The following is a 15,459-nucleotide window of genomic DNA, read 5'->3' as shown; positions in this document are numbered from 1 at the left end:
ATGCGTGATGAAGGGGGATATGACCACATGTCATCATGAAGGGCTGGTACGGCAAGGGGTCATTTTTCTTATCTCACGTCTACTTTGACTTGACTGACGGCACGAAAAGCATGTTTCCTTGATACGCTTGATAGGCCTCAGATTTTGTATTATGACAATCTCCTTTCTTCTCTCTTGTTCCGCTTCCTTTGCTTGCGCTCTCTTCACAGGTCAATTGGTTAAACTTTACGTGCTCAGTCGCGGGGCGTTTCACATGCGCAAGGGAGGGATAAACTCAAAAATATTCTGGTTTGTCTGGTTTTGCGTGTACTAGGCTTTCTTCTCTGGCACTTCGAGGAGAGAATGTATTAGGGTATGGCCAAGGGCTGGGGACAAAGAGCAGAACAGGGTAGCTCAATGGAGTTTGGCAGGGGCTGCTTCAGCTGAGCAATGCAAATCGTTGAACATGAGCAAACACATGGTTCCATAATTGATTGACTGCCTTGCTGCAAGACACACATGGCGCTGTGGAGCATTCTTTCCGTGTCCACCAAGCATCGTTTCCACGCTCGGCACATACTCGGAGCCGCACTACGTCACATTGTATTCAACTGTTCTGGCCGAGTACTCGGCGGTCTCGCCTACTCATGCTTTCTCTCCTGATCTCAACAATTCGACACCCCAACGCAATACTCACGCAATTCTTGAATTTTGTGAGCAATGCGGGTTTGTACTTCCGGACTTCCTTGATTATGAACGCACTATGACATACACGAGCAATTGAGGCATGTCTCCCGAGCCCCATTGCAAAGGGCCGATAGAAAAAAGAGCATGCAAGCCATTGCGGCAGTTGCGGCGCGAGACCGGCTTGGAATTGACGTTGACTAGGGTGTTTGATTTTACAGTTTCCTTGTTTAGTAATGGGGCTAGGAAAATCTCGTCTCGAGGATTTCAGATCTATACTAGCAAGCCTGGTTTGACGATAAACATGGTCCCTGTGTTGTGAGCTTCAACATGTGGGATAACTACTGATTACGAAGAACCAAGGATAGGTAAGCACAAAATATGTCCGTCTGACACAAACGGGCAGCTCGTATAACCACATCACCACCGACATTTTGCTACACCGCCCGTTGCGCGACGACTAATCGCTATCAAAGCCGCAATCTGTGTCGGAAATCTGATCCGCACTCTAACCGTCCCATATCGGCTGAGCTACTGCACGCCATGATCTTCAACTACACCTCATACAGCCTAGCCATCTGAGAAATCTTTGGGATCCTTTACCTGGAGGGGGAAAGATTCCTGGGTAAGCGTGCCAAGGATTGTACATCATGGTGCTTGCCGGAAATATTATTTTTCTCTGGCTGCTGAGGTTTGATAAGCGACAGACAGCGAAAGAACGCGCGATACCGTGATGGCGCGTGCGTGGGCAAATAAAGACGGCGAGATCCCTTGCGTCGCGCCATCGCTTTTTTTGTGCTAATTGTACTGCTCTTTCTGTTTCTACTTTACATTCGATATTGACGTTGCTTCTTGGTTTGGATTGTGTTGTTGCTGGCGACTGTGGTGGATACGACGAGCGACCGTTTGTGCAAGATTGCATACGAAGGTCTTAAAAGGGCGCATACGCATTAAAACCACGTATAGTCAGCCTTCGCTAACCAGTGCTTGACTTTTGTGAACGATTCAGTGGAGGGAAGAAAAGCACAGACGACATATTCAGCTGGCCTTTGCTTTTTCTTACCATATAAGAGGAAAACCGTCCATACTACACAAAAGACGCGGATGCGCTGTACAAATCTCCGTCTTCGACATCCGCAAAAGCCCAAGGACGTTTTCACAGTCACTCTACAATCGAAATGATGTCTTCTCAACTCGATAATGGCCTTCCCGCCTCGCCGTTGCTACGCCTACCTTTTGAGGTCCGCCTCATAATATACGAGTACCTTCTCTTTCCATCCACGACTCCTTCGACTGGAAACGGAACGTCGGTTGCGAATTTACTTCCAGATTACCACACATATTACTCTGAGGACACAAATAGCGATGCATTTACGCTGAGTGTACGGACAATTGATCCCTGGTTTGGAGCACAAGGGCCCAAGACGTGGAGGCGGAGGAGCACATATCACATAAGAACTGGTGAGTCTTAAATATTTCCTCCAGACATGAGAGAAGGATAGAAAAGACATAAAGAGAAACAACATCAACCGACGAATTCACGAACAAACATCAAAACATATCCAAGCTGACCATCCACCCAGGCCCCTTCCTAACCACCACGACACCAACAACCTACCGCGTCCTCCTCTCCCCCTACACCGCGCACCTCCGCCAAACCATCCCCTCCCTGCTCCTCCTAAACCGCCAAATCCACGCCGAAGCCTCAAAAGTCCTCTACTCAACATACACATTCAGCTTCCACATGAGCATCGAAGCAATCGTCCCCTTCCTCTCAGACCTAACCCCCCACAGCCGCGCCGCAATCCGGCACCTCAGCCTCACCAAAAAAGCCCTGCCCTACACCAAAGAATTCGACCGCGCAGAATGGAAAAGCATGTGTGATTTCCTCGCCGGCATCAACGATGACGAATCCTCCACAGCGGAAGTAACAGCACGCCCAATGCACCTCCACACCCTCGCCCTCCAGATCATCGCTGGAAAACCTGATGTGGGCTGGGATGCTATTACTCCCATGCGACCCCTCGACTTCGACACCATGCTGCGCATGAGGAAGGAGTGGCTGGGCGGCGTGCCTGAGGCGGGTGGCGGCGTGGATTTGGAGTGGGTGGAGCAGTTTATGCAGGTTAGAGCGAGGAGGGGGATTAAAGTTAAGGCGTTAGTGGAGAGGTGTGCGAGGCCGGTTAGTGAGAAGCAGGCGTTTTGGGTGGCGTTTAGTAAGAGCGTTGCTGAGGGCGGGTTTGGGGAGTGGGTTAGGGGGAGGATGGTTTTGTGATTGTTTTTTTTTTTTGGGGGGGGGGGTTGGGGTTGGGGTTGGGGTTTATAGAATCAGACAAGATGTTATTATAGCAAAGATTGAGATTGAGGAACGATATACAGGTTATATATTCATGTCACTCAAGACGAAAAGCTGTATTACCCGTCCTGTACAAATGTTTAAATGATAAATGATTCAACCCAACTGTTTTGAGCACGCCATACAGGACTCTGTATGTGCCTGGAATTGCCGCAACCGAGTGTTAGATGCTTAAGTCCGTTACAATCATATATACTCACCGTCTTAATAAACCGGTTTAAGACTTGAACGTGTATATAATGGTGGATTTATTCATACTACGTAGGTAGTCCTCAACTACGAGATTACAGGCTCGCAATCTCGGAAGACGGCTCGGCTCTACTAGGCCGTAGAGTGACTTTGCGCCTATCCACCGTTGATAAGCACTGCCCAAGAGTAATTGAGCAAATGTCCTCATGTCTAGCAAGCAGTCGCTTCCATTACGCACCTACACATTGGCGCCAAGATGGTTCCCAGTGAGTCACTGCCCAACTGTGATTGGCTCAAACTAACACTATCTCGCGCTCGAACCTTGTGGTAAACAATCTTACTACAAAGCATTTGGGATATAAAAGTTGAAGCTCTTGTTCGACATGTGTGCAATACCTACTCCAGTATTGTATAATTTCAGGAGCCGTCTGAACATAGATTTGCTGCGTTGCCATCCGTCACTTAGCAGTAACTGCCACGCTGTCTCGCAGAGTGACATACACCACTCCCTAGCTACGTATCTTGTTCAAACGCATCAAACTCCCACATTAACGCATATCTCCAACCGCCATGGCCACACCACCGAGCCCAGAAACGCAAGCTACACCTACCTTACCTTCAACACCAAACAAAGATGTTGACCTCGAGCGCCTCCAACTCAAAGAACAGGTAGCAGTCAACACAGGCTCAGTGATCAAAGGCCTAGGCTGGCTCGACCGTTTCCTCGCCCTCTGGATCCTCCTCGCCATGATCATCGGCGTTCTGCTCGGCAATTTCGTCGAACAAACCGGGCCTGCGCTGCAAAAAGGGAAATTCGTCGGCGTATCTGTACCCATTGCTCTTGGCCTGCTCGTCATGATGTATCCCATCCTGTGCAAGGTGAGGTACGAGACGTTGCATCGGCTTTTCCGGACTCGTGCCCTGTGGATTCAGATTGGGTTTAGTGTTGTTGTGAATTGGATTGTTGCGCCGTTGTTGATGGTACGTTTGCACTGATTGCCAGCCGGCCTTTCATATTTACTAAATGTGGTATAGCTTGGTCTCGCGTGGGCGTTCTTGCCGGATAGGAGTGACCTCAGGACGGGATTGATTCTAGTAGGACTGGCGAGGTGTATAGCTATGGTATGTTGGTTCCAATCTTCTCTTCACACACACACATACACACACACACTATGCTTTACAACAACTGATTTACCATACAGGTGCTCATCTGGACTGGGCTCGCCGGTGGAGATGAAGAATATTGCGCTATCCTAGTAGCAGTGAACTCGATTCTGCAAATGGTACTCTACGCCCCTCTCGCCATTCTGTTTATCAAGGTCATCAGCCACGAGACGGGCACGGTAGCCGTTTCCTACGAAACAGTCGCCACAAGCGTTGCCGTCTTCCTCGGCATACCTCTAGCCGCGGCAATTGTGACGCGTCTCGTTTTGCGGAAGCTGGTCAGCCCAGAGTGGTACGATGCCGTGTTTCTGAAGTGGCTGGCTCCGTGGTCACTCATTGGCCTCCTCTACACTATCCTCGTCCTGTTTGCTTCTCAAGGGCGCCAGGTCATCCACCGTGTCGGTCGTCCGGGTTGCAGCACCGCTTATTGTCTACTTTGTGATAATCTTCTTCTTCACTTTGTGGGTGTGTAATAAGCTTGGGTATGGATACAAGCTCGGGGCTACCCAGAGTTTTACCGCTGCGAGCAACAATTTTGAGCTTGCTATTGCTGTGGCTGTGGCTACTTATGGTCCGGATAGCGATCAGGCACTTGCTGCTACTGTTGGCCCTCTTATCGAGGTTCCTGTTTTGCTTGCTTTGGTATATCTGGTGCGATGGATGGGAAATAGGTGGGCGTGGAGAAAGCCATAGTCTGCGGTAAGACAAGAGGTGATACGATGGAGTTCGGATGTTGTTCTTCCAGTGTATATCTCAGTAGCAACGGCTTCACATTGTCTAGTTTCTTTGCGAACAGATATCCAGTCATAGTTGACGATTTTGCAAAACAAAAATACCCCTCGTTCGTATATTACTTTACATGGTTTACTCGAGCTCATGGCGGTTGTGGTATGCTTCTGGTAGACCCTGTAGCTCAGGCAGATTGTGATATGCTCCTGGTAGCTCATGCAATTGCTCGGCTCCGTGCTCATGTATCTCCTCCGCTCCATGCTCATGCAGCTCTCTAGCCCCGGGTGTTGTTTCTTTGCATTCCGCATTTCTTCCTTTTTCATGTAAGACGCCGCTGTGGTAATTACTGATATCTGGGTTTTTGCGTCTCCGTCGCATCTTCCAGAGGAAGACGCCGATGGCGAGACTGGTAATCGCCACTAGGAATATACCAACGCCTATACCGATTTTGGCAACAATTGGCATCCCTTCTGAGGGCGAGGAGATGGATGTTGTGGGGTTTGTTGGGTTGAGGGTACGTCCTATTGGTGCGGTGGAAGTCGCTCAAATAGCCGGCGTCATAACAGGAACTTTGGCAAGTACTTCTGCATCTGAACTCTGCCACCAGATGGGCACACCATCACCCCAGACCGGTATATTCGTCGACGCCTTGGTGTAGACCGTGGATCCGGGCAGGAAGTTTAGACCATTGGTTGTGTATTGGACGAAGTGGAAGGCCTGGCCATGCGTTATCATTGAGCTACATACTTGGCCGTCGTTTCCGTACTTGTAGCCGCTGAATCAGGCGGTTAGTATGCGGCATGCTTTTTTCTCTGGGAAAGGGGGGTAGAGGATATGTACGGAGGACAGCATAGCGCGGCTGTGGTCTCGGGTCTGAGCGTGAAGAATAAAAGGCCGTATTGTGGAGCCCAGGACGTGAATTCTTTTACTGTGGTCCAAGCATAGGGACATACAGCTGGGCTGTCTATCATACGTCAGCGTCATAACATTTCCAACCCCCCTTCCCCCTTCCCCCACTTTTGGATTGGGGAAAACATACAGTAATACGAGCGCCAGTTTGCCCAAGGCAATGATGCAGCAGGCATGGTACCGGTGGGAAAACAAGGTATATCGTAATGAGAGTTCTAATTTCCAAAGTGAGACGGACTTTCGAGCATGTCTTGTTCATTCCGAAGTGTATCTGTACATGAGGGCGGATGTATGAATGCTGTTGTGATGGGCCCGCGGTTACAGGAGGCGATGAAACTCTGGTCGTCGATAAATGTAGTATCACCAGAATATACCGAAGAAAATAGCTCAAAGCTAATAGAAGATATGGTAGCCTGAGTGGCCTCTCCAATCAATCCAGAAGCTGTTACCATACTGGATACGAAGTTGTAAGGTACACTTCCAACCTGTGAGATGACTTGGGCCGCGTCTGGGACGTTCGAAGTCATAATGCGGCCCATAAAGTAGTTGGGGAAAAGAAGATGAGCGATTACAGAACAAGATTACGGGTGGAGATAGCTATATACGGCGGCCCAGAGCAGGATGCGCAGGTCCAATTCATGGGTTCTAGAGAAAGGCGAAGGCCATGTTTACTGGTAGCGCTCAGTTCAGAGGAAGTGTTACGGCATAGCTACGAACCGTTCACGTGGGAGGAGTGAATGTTACTGGCGGCTGGTCACCAGGTGACTGCTGCTTTGCACTCATAACAGAAAGCCGCATGAGTATCTACGTATACAGAGATTACGACTTGTCAGCCAATCTCATCGTAAAGATAAAAATACCGACTAATTCATATGCAGCTATCCGTAAGCCTATTCTGAAGTCTATTTCAATATGCCCTGTTCCATCTTTTTCTCGTTGACTTGATGTTGTTTGATTTCTGTCAGGTGTTCCACAACGTTGTACTTTGTGTTTTGAGAACCATGTCACATCAGGAAAACCGGAACGATCAACCTAAAATGGATTGTCTCCATCATTCAGCTTTATGGTAGTTTCACCTAGTTGCACAGCCACCGAATGCGCTGGATTGTCGTACAGTGGCAGTTCAGCGAATGGGAGGATGATAAGAGCTTCCAGTCCTTGTTCCCGGAAACGCTTACATCCTTCTGCACATAGTAGAAGAACCATCTCGGAGATCTCTCCAGACTGAGCATTGAAGATGTCCCTCTCACAATATCAGTGCCTCCCAAGTTGTTCACCTGCAACCTCGACTCCGGATGTTCTATGCTCACAAATACCTAGCAATTATTGCGATATCGCCATATGACCCTTGAAATCTTCACCTACATGATGCGGCTTGTGGAGTTTGTCCGGCATGAGAAGGTAAGTAAATGGATAGTAGTATGTGTTATAATAAAATCTGTTAGTCATCTCGGGGATGGACGGTCGGAGAAAGGAGCTCTGGGGCTAGTACGGTTACTCAGGCTACATAGAGATACTTCGTACAATGCCGTTGTGCGCCAAGGTAGCGACTATCATATCTGACATACCCACTTACTCGCTAAGTCAAGTTGCACCATAAAGTCCTGAGAAAACACTAAATACTAGCAAAGACATCCCACACATTCAAACAGGAGCACCTTGACATTCGATCACATGATCATTTCAGCTTCAACTAAACTTAGTACTACAACCCAATCACAACCACACCCTCAACCAATCTACAAGCACTTGCCCGGAATGCTATCCGCATTCTTGACAAATCCCTTCAAGAACCCGCCACCACCACACACCACGCCCTTGAAAAACGACTGCGCAACTACTTCCGCACCCTTGGCATTCGTATGCGTATGATCTACAGGGAACCGCTCATTCGTGCCAGCCTTACCCAGACTAGACCAAGCACTCGCCGCATACGCGCCATGATCCACATACATGGCATTTGAGCCCAGCGCCTGTGCCACAGCTTTCGCATACGTGACGAATCGACCGCCGTCCGTGTACACGAAATTGCCGCTTTCCCATGGGTTGTTTGGCGTCTGGCTGCTAATGACAACCTTTGCGCCCTTGGCGATGAGTGCTTTGCCGGCTTGCGTCAGGTACCAAGGGAACGTGTGCACGACGACTTGTTTGCCGTTGTAGGTCGAGGTGCAGGTTTCGTCGCCATCTCCACCGCATACGGCGCGTCCGTTGTCGGTGGTTCCTGGTCTTAGGCCGCCGCCGTCGTTGTGGCCGAATTCAATGACTACAATGTCGTTCGGCTGGACCACAGAGATGATGTCTGCGAAGCGGCCTTCGTCGGTGTAGGAGCGCGAGGAGCGGCCGCCGATGGCTTTGTTGACGACAGGAAGGCTGAGGAACTGTTGGGCATAGACACCCCAACCTGAGAGTTGTTAATACTTTTGATGTTTTGTTACTGGAGTGGAAGTATGGACGGGATTTTACCTTCAATAGGAGCGTTCGGCGACTTGGCCATAGTAGAATCACCAGCCAGATAAACCGTCTGCGCGCGCTTGGTCATTTGTCCAGGCGCAGCGACAACAGAACCAGCCAACGCCAGCACCGACGCGAAAGTCAAAGAGTACTGCATCGTGAAGTTTGAGTGCGTGAAATCCGGTCAAATCCAATTACAAGTCGAGTAACTCAGAGAACCAACAACCTAGGAGAGAACGAACGAAGAAACCAAAAAGACCAGGTCATACCCTCTTTCTATAAAGCACCACAGACCCCATCCGTCAATCTAATCCGTCCACCCATCCATGCGCTCATCTACCGCCACCGCTATCATTTCCCCTCAAAGACAGCCAGCCCCATCCGCACGCGCCACAACCCGCCAATCCAATAATTTTCCGCAAGAACAACGCTCGAGCCTGAATTGGGCTTTTTATATCTCCCCGTCGGATCCTCCTCTACTTTCCACAAACGGTGCCAACCAATAGGCCGGGCAATATACACCGCACACACCAAGTGTACAATGTAACGTGGGCTAGATCGAGGTGGGGAGGTAGAAGTTTGTGGGGAGGAGGAATGGAAGAAAAGGAAAAGCGCACGGAAGGATGGAACCCACCAAACGTCCGCCACAATAACACCTTCCAGTCTAGCCCCATCTAGGAAGCCAGGAAGGTTACGCCGGTAAACAATCCTCACATCTCCAGCTCGAAAAACATCAACCACCACCTACCTTTCTCATCTCTCACCCACCCCAGCACGCGAAATGAGCCCCCCTTATAAAAACGCCATCCCATCCCATCCCATCCATCTAACCTAAGAAACAAAAAACCGCCGTCAAGCCACCTCAACCACTCATTCGCCGCCCGTTTCGGGTAAACTACCCGCACTAAATCCTATCCGCCATGCATGCAGGGTCCAATCTCACCACAACACACCACACCAGATGACAAGTCTACCTGACACGCGTCCTATGCGCGCCACCACAAGTCTTACATACATATACCAGCCCCCGTACGCGATATACGCCGGGAGAACTCAACCGAGGGAAGTAAAGTACTGTACAGCAAGGTATGCAGATACGACACGCACGTCATACATACGGCAGATTGCGGGGAACGATACGTGTACAGTAAGATTGCATTAAGATAGGGGAGTGGGTGCGGTGCGGATGATCAGGGTCCATAGCTTCGCGTTTATGGTGTGGCGTCTTGGATACGAGATAGGTCAGGTACGGTACATACGAGGGGGGTTGTGCGGCGGCGCTAGAGGTGTGTGGGCGGGCGGGGTATCTTTGACCGAACAGAAGGATGGCGGGTGGGTAGGTGGGTAGGTTAGGTACAGGTAAGGAGGTATGTACCCCACTTACATGTTCTTTGCTGCATGTATAGTAGGTGTGTTATGGATTGGATTGGAATGGTGGGTTAAGTGGGTCGGGGATGTGTACTGTATATAGAGGCGCGCATGTCTGGTAAGATAGGTTTTGATAACAACAATTTTTAAGATAATGAAGGGTATTTGGGAGGCAGCATATCGACGCTTTCGTACGCACACACGCACACTCTTGAAATTCCTCTCAAACTCTCTTCCCGCACATACCACCATTGAATCTCACCATCAATCTCACCACCAATCTCACCACCAATCTCACCACATCGTCATCGTCCGTATCGGCGTTCGTATCGGCGTTCGTATCAACATTCGTATCAAAACCGGCAGTTCAAGCCGAGTTACTTTGCTTTTAGAGCCGTTCAAACCTGCAATCGCGACATTGAACTAGCTTTTTCAAGATCCAAGCACAAAAAAGGTCGCCGTCGACAATCCTGGAATCACCAAAGCACGCGTCACACTCAACGAATGATAACAATGACAAGAATTTCATAAATCTATAGTCCGGGCCCGACCAGGTACTAAGAAGAAGACTAACATAGGAAGGCCGGAAAGTTGCCATTATGCAAACATCCTCCCGTCCCGTCCCGTCTTCAATCCCCTGCGGCAACATATGTATATCGAATAATGCCATTACACCCCATCTCTCTCTCTCTCTCTCTCTCTCTCTCTCTCTCTTCCCTCCCTACCTCCCACAGGCGTCCAAGAAAAAACGTCACAACCCACACATTCAAAAATCCGAAAAAGAACCAAGCAAGCAATGCAAAAAGCGCGCTGCCATGCATGCCATGCCATGCCCTATGCTACAAACTACAAGCCCTAACTAACCAACTAAGCCATCCATCCCATTCCGTTGCATACCAAGATACAGCCAGCCAGCGAGTCAGCCAACCTAACCTCGCATCAACAACCAAAAGCCACAACAGAGAGAGAGTGTGTGAGAGGGAAAGTAACAACAACAACAATGCCACAGAAGCGCCCAAAAAAACCACATGTTTTGCATATATGTAAACAAACTAAATAATGAATAGAGAAAATGAACAAAAGAGTAGTTAGTTTAAACTGACATGATGGGAACAAACGCCGCCAGAGGAGTAGCTCGTCATTCGAAGAGCTTTTTTCCGTATGCAAATCGTCAAGGTGTGGGTGCAAGAATGAATGTTTGATCGGTTACGTGGAGATAATGATGATGGTGATGGTGGTGGAGTTTATCGAGCCTGCCGACGAACAGAAAACCATGAGGGATGATTATATACGGCGATGTGTGTGTTTGCGAAAAAAGCGACTGTGCCTACCCAGGCCGTCTAAAAGCCTCAACATTCAATGTAGGCGTCTCAACCTGCCGATTCGTAGGCACGCCTTCATTCTTTCTCCTATCAAAAAAGTTCTGGCATTCGTGACTGACAAACGTCCATTCGGCGAGGGCGCGCCCCGCATATGTGCTTGATGTTACGGCTGCGCCGACGGGTGGGGTGCTGAGGACGGGCTCGAGGTTGATGTTTTTGGATTGTAGTAGGTTTTGTGCTGGGGCGGGGAGACGGGGAGGTTGAAGACGCATGTGCTGGTATGAACCGAAGCGCTTGTCGACCCATTCGAGGGAGAAACGGAAGTTGTATGATCGGTGGCTGATCGGTGCGGGCCCTGGCGCTGGAGTAGCGGGAACCGCGGGTGTGTTAGTGGGCGGGCTTTCGGTTGAAGCTTTGGCTCCGTTCGCATTCGATGACTTGCTAGCATTCTCCTTGTCCTTGCCAGATGGCCCAGGGCTCTTGGATTTTGCAGTCTGCTTCGATCCTCCCATGAAGCTGCGCAGAATGTTCCATTTGCCTTTGCTTTGATCTTCGTCGGGAAAGTCTTGCGAGTCTGTAGACATGGCCGAGGCTGGACGGACATCTGGCTCCGGGATCACGTTACTTGTAGGAGTTGGTTTCCGTTGGTGAGGATTTTGGACCACGCCGTCGAAGGAAAGAAATGGCCCGCTGTTAGCCACAATGGGATTGTCATTACGTATAATGAGAAAGCGTCGGCCTGGTGCAGGGTTGCAAGCCTGTGTCGATGGGTATACCATTTGCTTGCGCTCAGCCTCTTCTTGAAGCCAGAGGTAGTGAGACCAGACAGATCGAAGGCGATCACTTAAAGCTTTTTTGATCGATCTATACTACTGTTAGCATGCACCTTACTTTGATTACTCGAAATACGTACACTTCAGCCTCGGTTTCTTGTCCATCATAACGTGCAACTCGCCAGCAGATCAGTCGCATGAAGTAGGATCGCACCATAGGACACCAATGATTGAACCGGCTTTCGAAGAATTCTGGCTCCAACAGGAAATCGTTACATAACGACAACTTTCGCTTCTCATCCATGACCAGAGTACACCAGCTGCTGTAGAGAAAAGCGTATAGCTTGATCTCTGTCGCTGTGTTGTGGCTGGCAGCCATTGCTCTGAACACTTGAAGCCAAAATGGCCAGTCCATGACTGTGTGATGATCACTCTCGTGTTGCTCATAACGGACCATGATGATGAAGGCCTCTTCGAGGAAATCACATAGCGTATAGCAGGCACTGTTATCGTAGATGGATATCTTCCGTGCTTGCGCCTGCAAGAGCCGCGCAAAACTATCGGCAAACATCCGCCTAGCAATGTGAAGATGTGCGTTCCGCTCGGAAAGAAAGTCTCGTATCAGCATTATGAGCCGGTTCTCCTGCATCATGCGGGTGGCATTTGCCGGTGGGATGGCAATGGTGGAGGCCGAAGCATCGGGTTCCAGAACATCGTCGAATGTGATTGAGGATGCAGTCGATGTTGTATCTTCGATTTGTGATTGTGGTTGCTGCGGAGTAGCATTTCTGTTGATAGTGGCGTCGAGGTTGACTAAGACTTGAGCATGAACCATGATGAGTCCGGGCACGCATATGCGCTCGGCGTTACTCGGCTCAGCGGGCAGGAAATCGCTCACAAGAATGTGGAAATGCTTGACAAAGACATAGAAAAGATCACTCTCGGCGCCCGACCAGCGCTTGGTCCAGGGGCCGTACCAGTCAATGTTGGCCATGGCTAATGGTGGTAACGCAGGCTTGTGTAGCTGGCGGAGGAGTCGGTGGAGAGAAAGCAACTTCAGTGAATGAAGCATGGGCGGAAAGGAAGCCACAACTCGTTCCGACACATTATCCAGTCGGTCAAGTTTCGATACGCCTGACTCCTCCATGACCCGTTTCATCATGTCAAGAGAGGGGCTCCATAGGCGCACCAAAACATCGGCGATTCCCGGAGAGAAGCAAAAGGCGTACGCGCAAGTCTTTCCACAAAAGGTAACCAAGCTAGCTGCGGCATTTCTCAAAGACATCTTCTCTACAACAAAAGACATCTGAGACTGGAGGTTTTGAGTAAAGATGTTTCGGACGTTGTGGTAGACGGATTCGGCAAGAAAATCGGAATTGGAAGAGGCGGCGCTAGAGGCGATGGTGGCAGTGGATGCTGACAATGTCTCTCCACGATCGACAAGGGGGCAGAACGGGGACGGATACAATCGCCATTCCGGTCGTTCCATGATGGCAGCGATGCCCTCGAGGATGACGGGACGATCTGTGCCAGAAATGGATTGGTTGTTGCGACCGGCCACAAGTTCCAAGAGGCCGGTCCACCATCCGTTGAGGATGTTAACACGTCGATCGAGATCTTCTGGCCGGAGCTTGTGATTTGAAGGATGTGTAGTGTACTGGCGGAGGAAGGGCAGGAGGGCGGTGCGGACAACATTGGCTTTGAGTGAACTGGATTTGGATTGGAATCTGTCTTTTGTTAGTTCGAGGTAGAGGGTTCAGGAAAATGGGAGTCATGCTTGCGCAAATCCCCATCGAGTGTCCTGAAGGCAGTCCATAATTCGTCTTTCTTGCGGGGCTCCGTCTTGATGCCTTTGAGTTTTTCAGCAGACACGTTGCGCGGTAGAGGCGGGACAAGGTGGGTGGGGCTGGCTGGGTTGTGTGTTTGCGGATATAGCGGTAGTTGTTCGGTAGAAAATGACTTGGGTACGGCGGGCAGATTGGAGGCACTGGCGGTGGCAGTGAAGAGGCCGCTGAGACGCTTGTTCTTCTTGCTGAGTGACGGAGGGTGTTGAATGGCTTCGTCGACCGTGTCCCTTGCTTCCGACTCTTCGGGAATAGTTGCGGTCGTTGTCAACGTTTTCCGTTTGTTCGACTCGGCCGTTTTCTCACTGTGCTTGTTCTTCTTGTCTTTGGGTGGTGAGGACGACTCGCGCGGCTGCTGCGAAGATACAACCCATGACTTCCTCCGCAGCTTGGTTAGAGAGCGCACCGGCGAGCCTCCCGGAGACTCTCTCTGTTTCACCGTGTCGGTTCGGCCACGCTCAGTTTTCCGCTCCTGCTTTGGGTCTGGCTTGGGCTCGGCGGAAGAATCTCTGCTCTTACTACTGGTAAAGGAGAGAAATCGCGAAGAGCGGCGCGTAAGTGTAGGGGGCCTCAATGTCTGCATCTGCAGGCCAGGCGCCTCTGGGGCTTCTTCAGACGAAGGACTCGACCCACCCGACTGGCTCCCGGACGTCCTCTCTTCACTCCTGCGAATTTCGCCATCATCGTCGCCGCTTCTCCTTGATTCAGCGCCAGGAGCCTCGGGGTCCAATTCCTTGACATGGGGAAAGTACGTGTAGGAAGCGGCTTTTGGCAACTGTGCGCGTTCGGGCTCGCGCGACTGCGGAGGGCCAACTTCCGACGCGGCTCTGCTCCTGCCTCGAATGGCGTTTGCGAGGAAGGAGTGGCTGCGAGGAGCCGGGGCGACAGCGACAGGCATGGCGGCGAGGCGGGTTTGGGGGGGGTGAGGGACAGGGGCAGTCTTTTGCCAGCTGTGAAGTAGGTCTCAGCGCGCGTTGGTCGACTATTTGCTCATGGCGGTGAAATGGATCGGGGGGGTTCGTGGCGGTGTTGGACGGGCCGCTGTGCAGGCTGTGGATCGCTCAATCTCAGACGTTCGCAGGACTAAAGACGTCACAGCCAGAAACGAGGCTGCAGTGGCGGAAGCGAAGGGAAGACCAGCAACAGTGGATGCGGTGGAGTCGGTGCTGCAAAAGCGAGTGTTTGTTGATACAGCGACAGGCAACAAGTCCAGTAGCGACTGACGGGCCTTGCGGTTTGAGATGCAGCACAACCTGACGCCGCTTGGGGGCAGGTTAGAGGTATTACTTGGACAGTCTGCAGGCGGATGAGCTGGGGCTAGCAACTAGCAGGGATCAAGGGCAGATCGCGTCGGAGCGATAATTCTATATTAAAAACGGGCGTAGTCTTGGTATCATTCGCCATTCGCTCTTGTACACCCGCCCACGCACTTCTCTCGAGCATGACGAGTATTTAGCCTGGGCAGACTATCGTCTTGTATCGTCTGTACCCAAGGCTCCGACGGTGAGCATGACGCCTCCCGGATCGTCGCAGCACACCGTCTGTTGTGCGGCCGTGTTGCATCAAGCATGGCATTGGCATAGGGGCCACGGTCGGTGCAACAGCCTGCCCATGCGTAGGCGGCGGTGGGCCCGCGCGAACCACCTTGTTTTTTTCGACAGTGGCGGGAACAGCGAGTGAACATTGCAATC

The 15,459-nt window shown here is 50.8% G+C and overlaps 5 protein-coding genes across 5 annotated transcripts; 2 read left to right on the top strand and 3 right to left on the bottom strand.

Annotated features, from left to right (window-relative positions):
• Positions 1-1,841: 1,841 nt before the first annotated feature.
• Positions 1,842-2,938, top strand: PtrM4_150740 (Tymo-45kd-70kd multi-domain protein; the record flags this gene model as incomplete). Its single annotated transcript, XM_001938490.2, has 2 exons — positions 1,842-2,124; positions 2,247-2,938. The coding sequence occupies 2 exons, from the start codon at positions 1,842-1,844 to the stop codon at positions 2,936-2,938; spliced, it is 975 nt and encodes a 324-aa protein (XP_001938525.2).
• An 840-nt stretch (positions 2,939-3,778) lies between these two features.
• PtrM4_150730 (uncharacterized protein) lies at positions 3,779-4,845 on the top strand (the record flags this gene model as incomplete). The annotated part of the gene is made up of 3 exons (XM_001938491.2): positions 3,779-4,189; positions 4,244-4,330; positions 4,411-4,845. 3 exons carry the CDS (start codon positions 3,779-3,781, stop codon positions 4,843-4,845), a joined length of 933 nt encoding a protein of 310 aa, XP_001938526.2.
• A 799-nt stretch (positions 4,846-5,644) lies between these two features.
• On the bottom strand, positions 5,645-6,186 carry PtrM4_150720 (uncharacterized protein; the record flags this gene model as incomplete). The annotated part of the gene is made up of 4 exons (XM_066110066.1): positions 5,645-5,818; positions 5,849-5,876; positions 6,055-6,061; positions 6,141-6,186. The coding sequence occupies 4 exons, from the start codon at positions 6,184-6,186 to the stop codon at positions 5,645-5,647; spliced, it is 255 nt and encodes an 84-aa protein (XP_065960049.1).
• Positions 6,187-7,771: 1,585 nt separating this feature from the next.
• PtrM4_150710 (uncharacterized protein) lies at positions 7,772-8,618 on the bottom strand (the record flags this gene model as incomplete). Its single annotated transcript, XM_066110065.1, has 3 exons — positions 7,772-7,782; positions 7,812-8,411; positions 8,474-8,618. The coding sequence occupies 3 exons, from the start codon at positions 8,616-8,618 to the stop codon at positions 7,772-7,774; spliced, it is 756 nt and encodes a 251-aa protein (XP_065960048.1).
• Positions 8,619-11,156: 2,538 nt separating this feature from the next.
• Positions 11,157-14,666, bottom strand: PtrM4_150700 (DUF1765 multi-domain protein; the record flags this gene model as incomplete). Its single annotated transcript, XM_001938494.1, has 3 exons — positions 11,157-12,015; positions 12,065-13,651; positions 13,795-14,666. 3 exons carry the CDS (start codon positions 14,664-14,666, stop codon positions 11,157-11,159), a joined length of 3,318 nt encoding a protein of 1,105 aa, XP_001938529.1.
• Between the last annotated feature and the right edge of the window lie 793 nt (positions 14,667-15,459).

Source organism: Pyrenophora tritici-repentis, chromosome 9 (genome assembly GCF_003171515.1).
Source record: "Pyrenophora tritici-repentis strain M4 chromosome 9, whole genome shotgun sequence".
In the NCBI taxonomy this organism is placed as follows: Eukaryota; Fungi; Ascomycota; class Dothideomycetes; order Pleosporales; family Pleosporaceae; genus Pyrenophora; species Pyrenophora tritici-repentis.
This window is presented reverse-complemented; position numbering and strand designations above follow the sequence as displayed.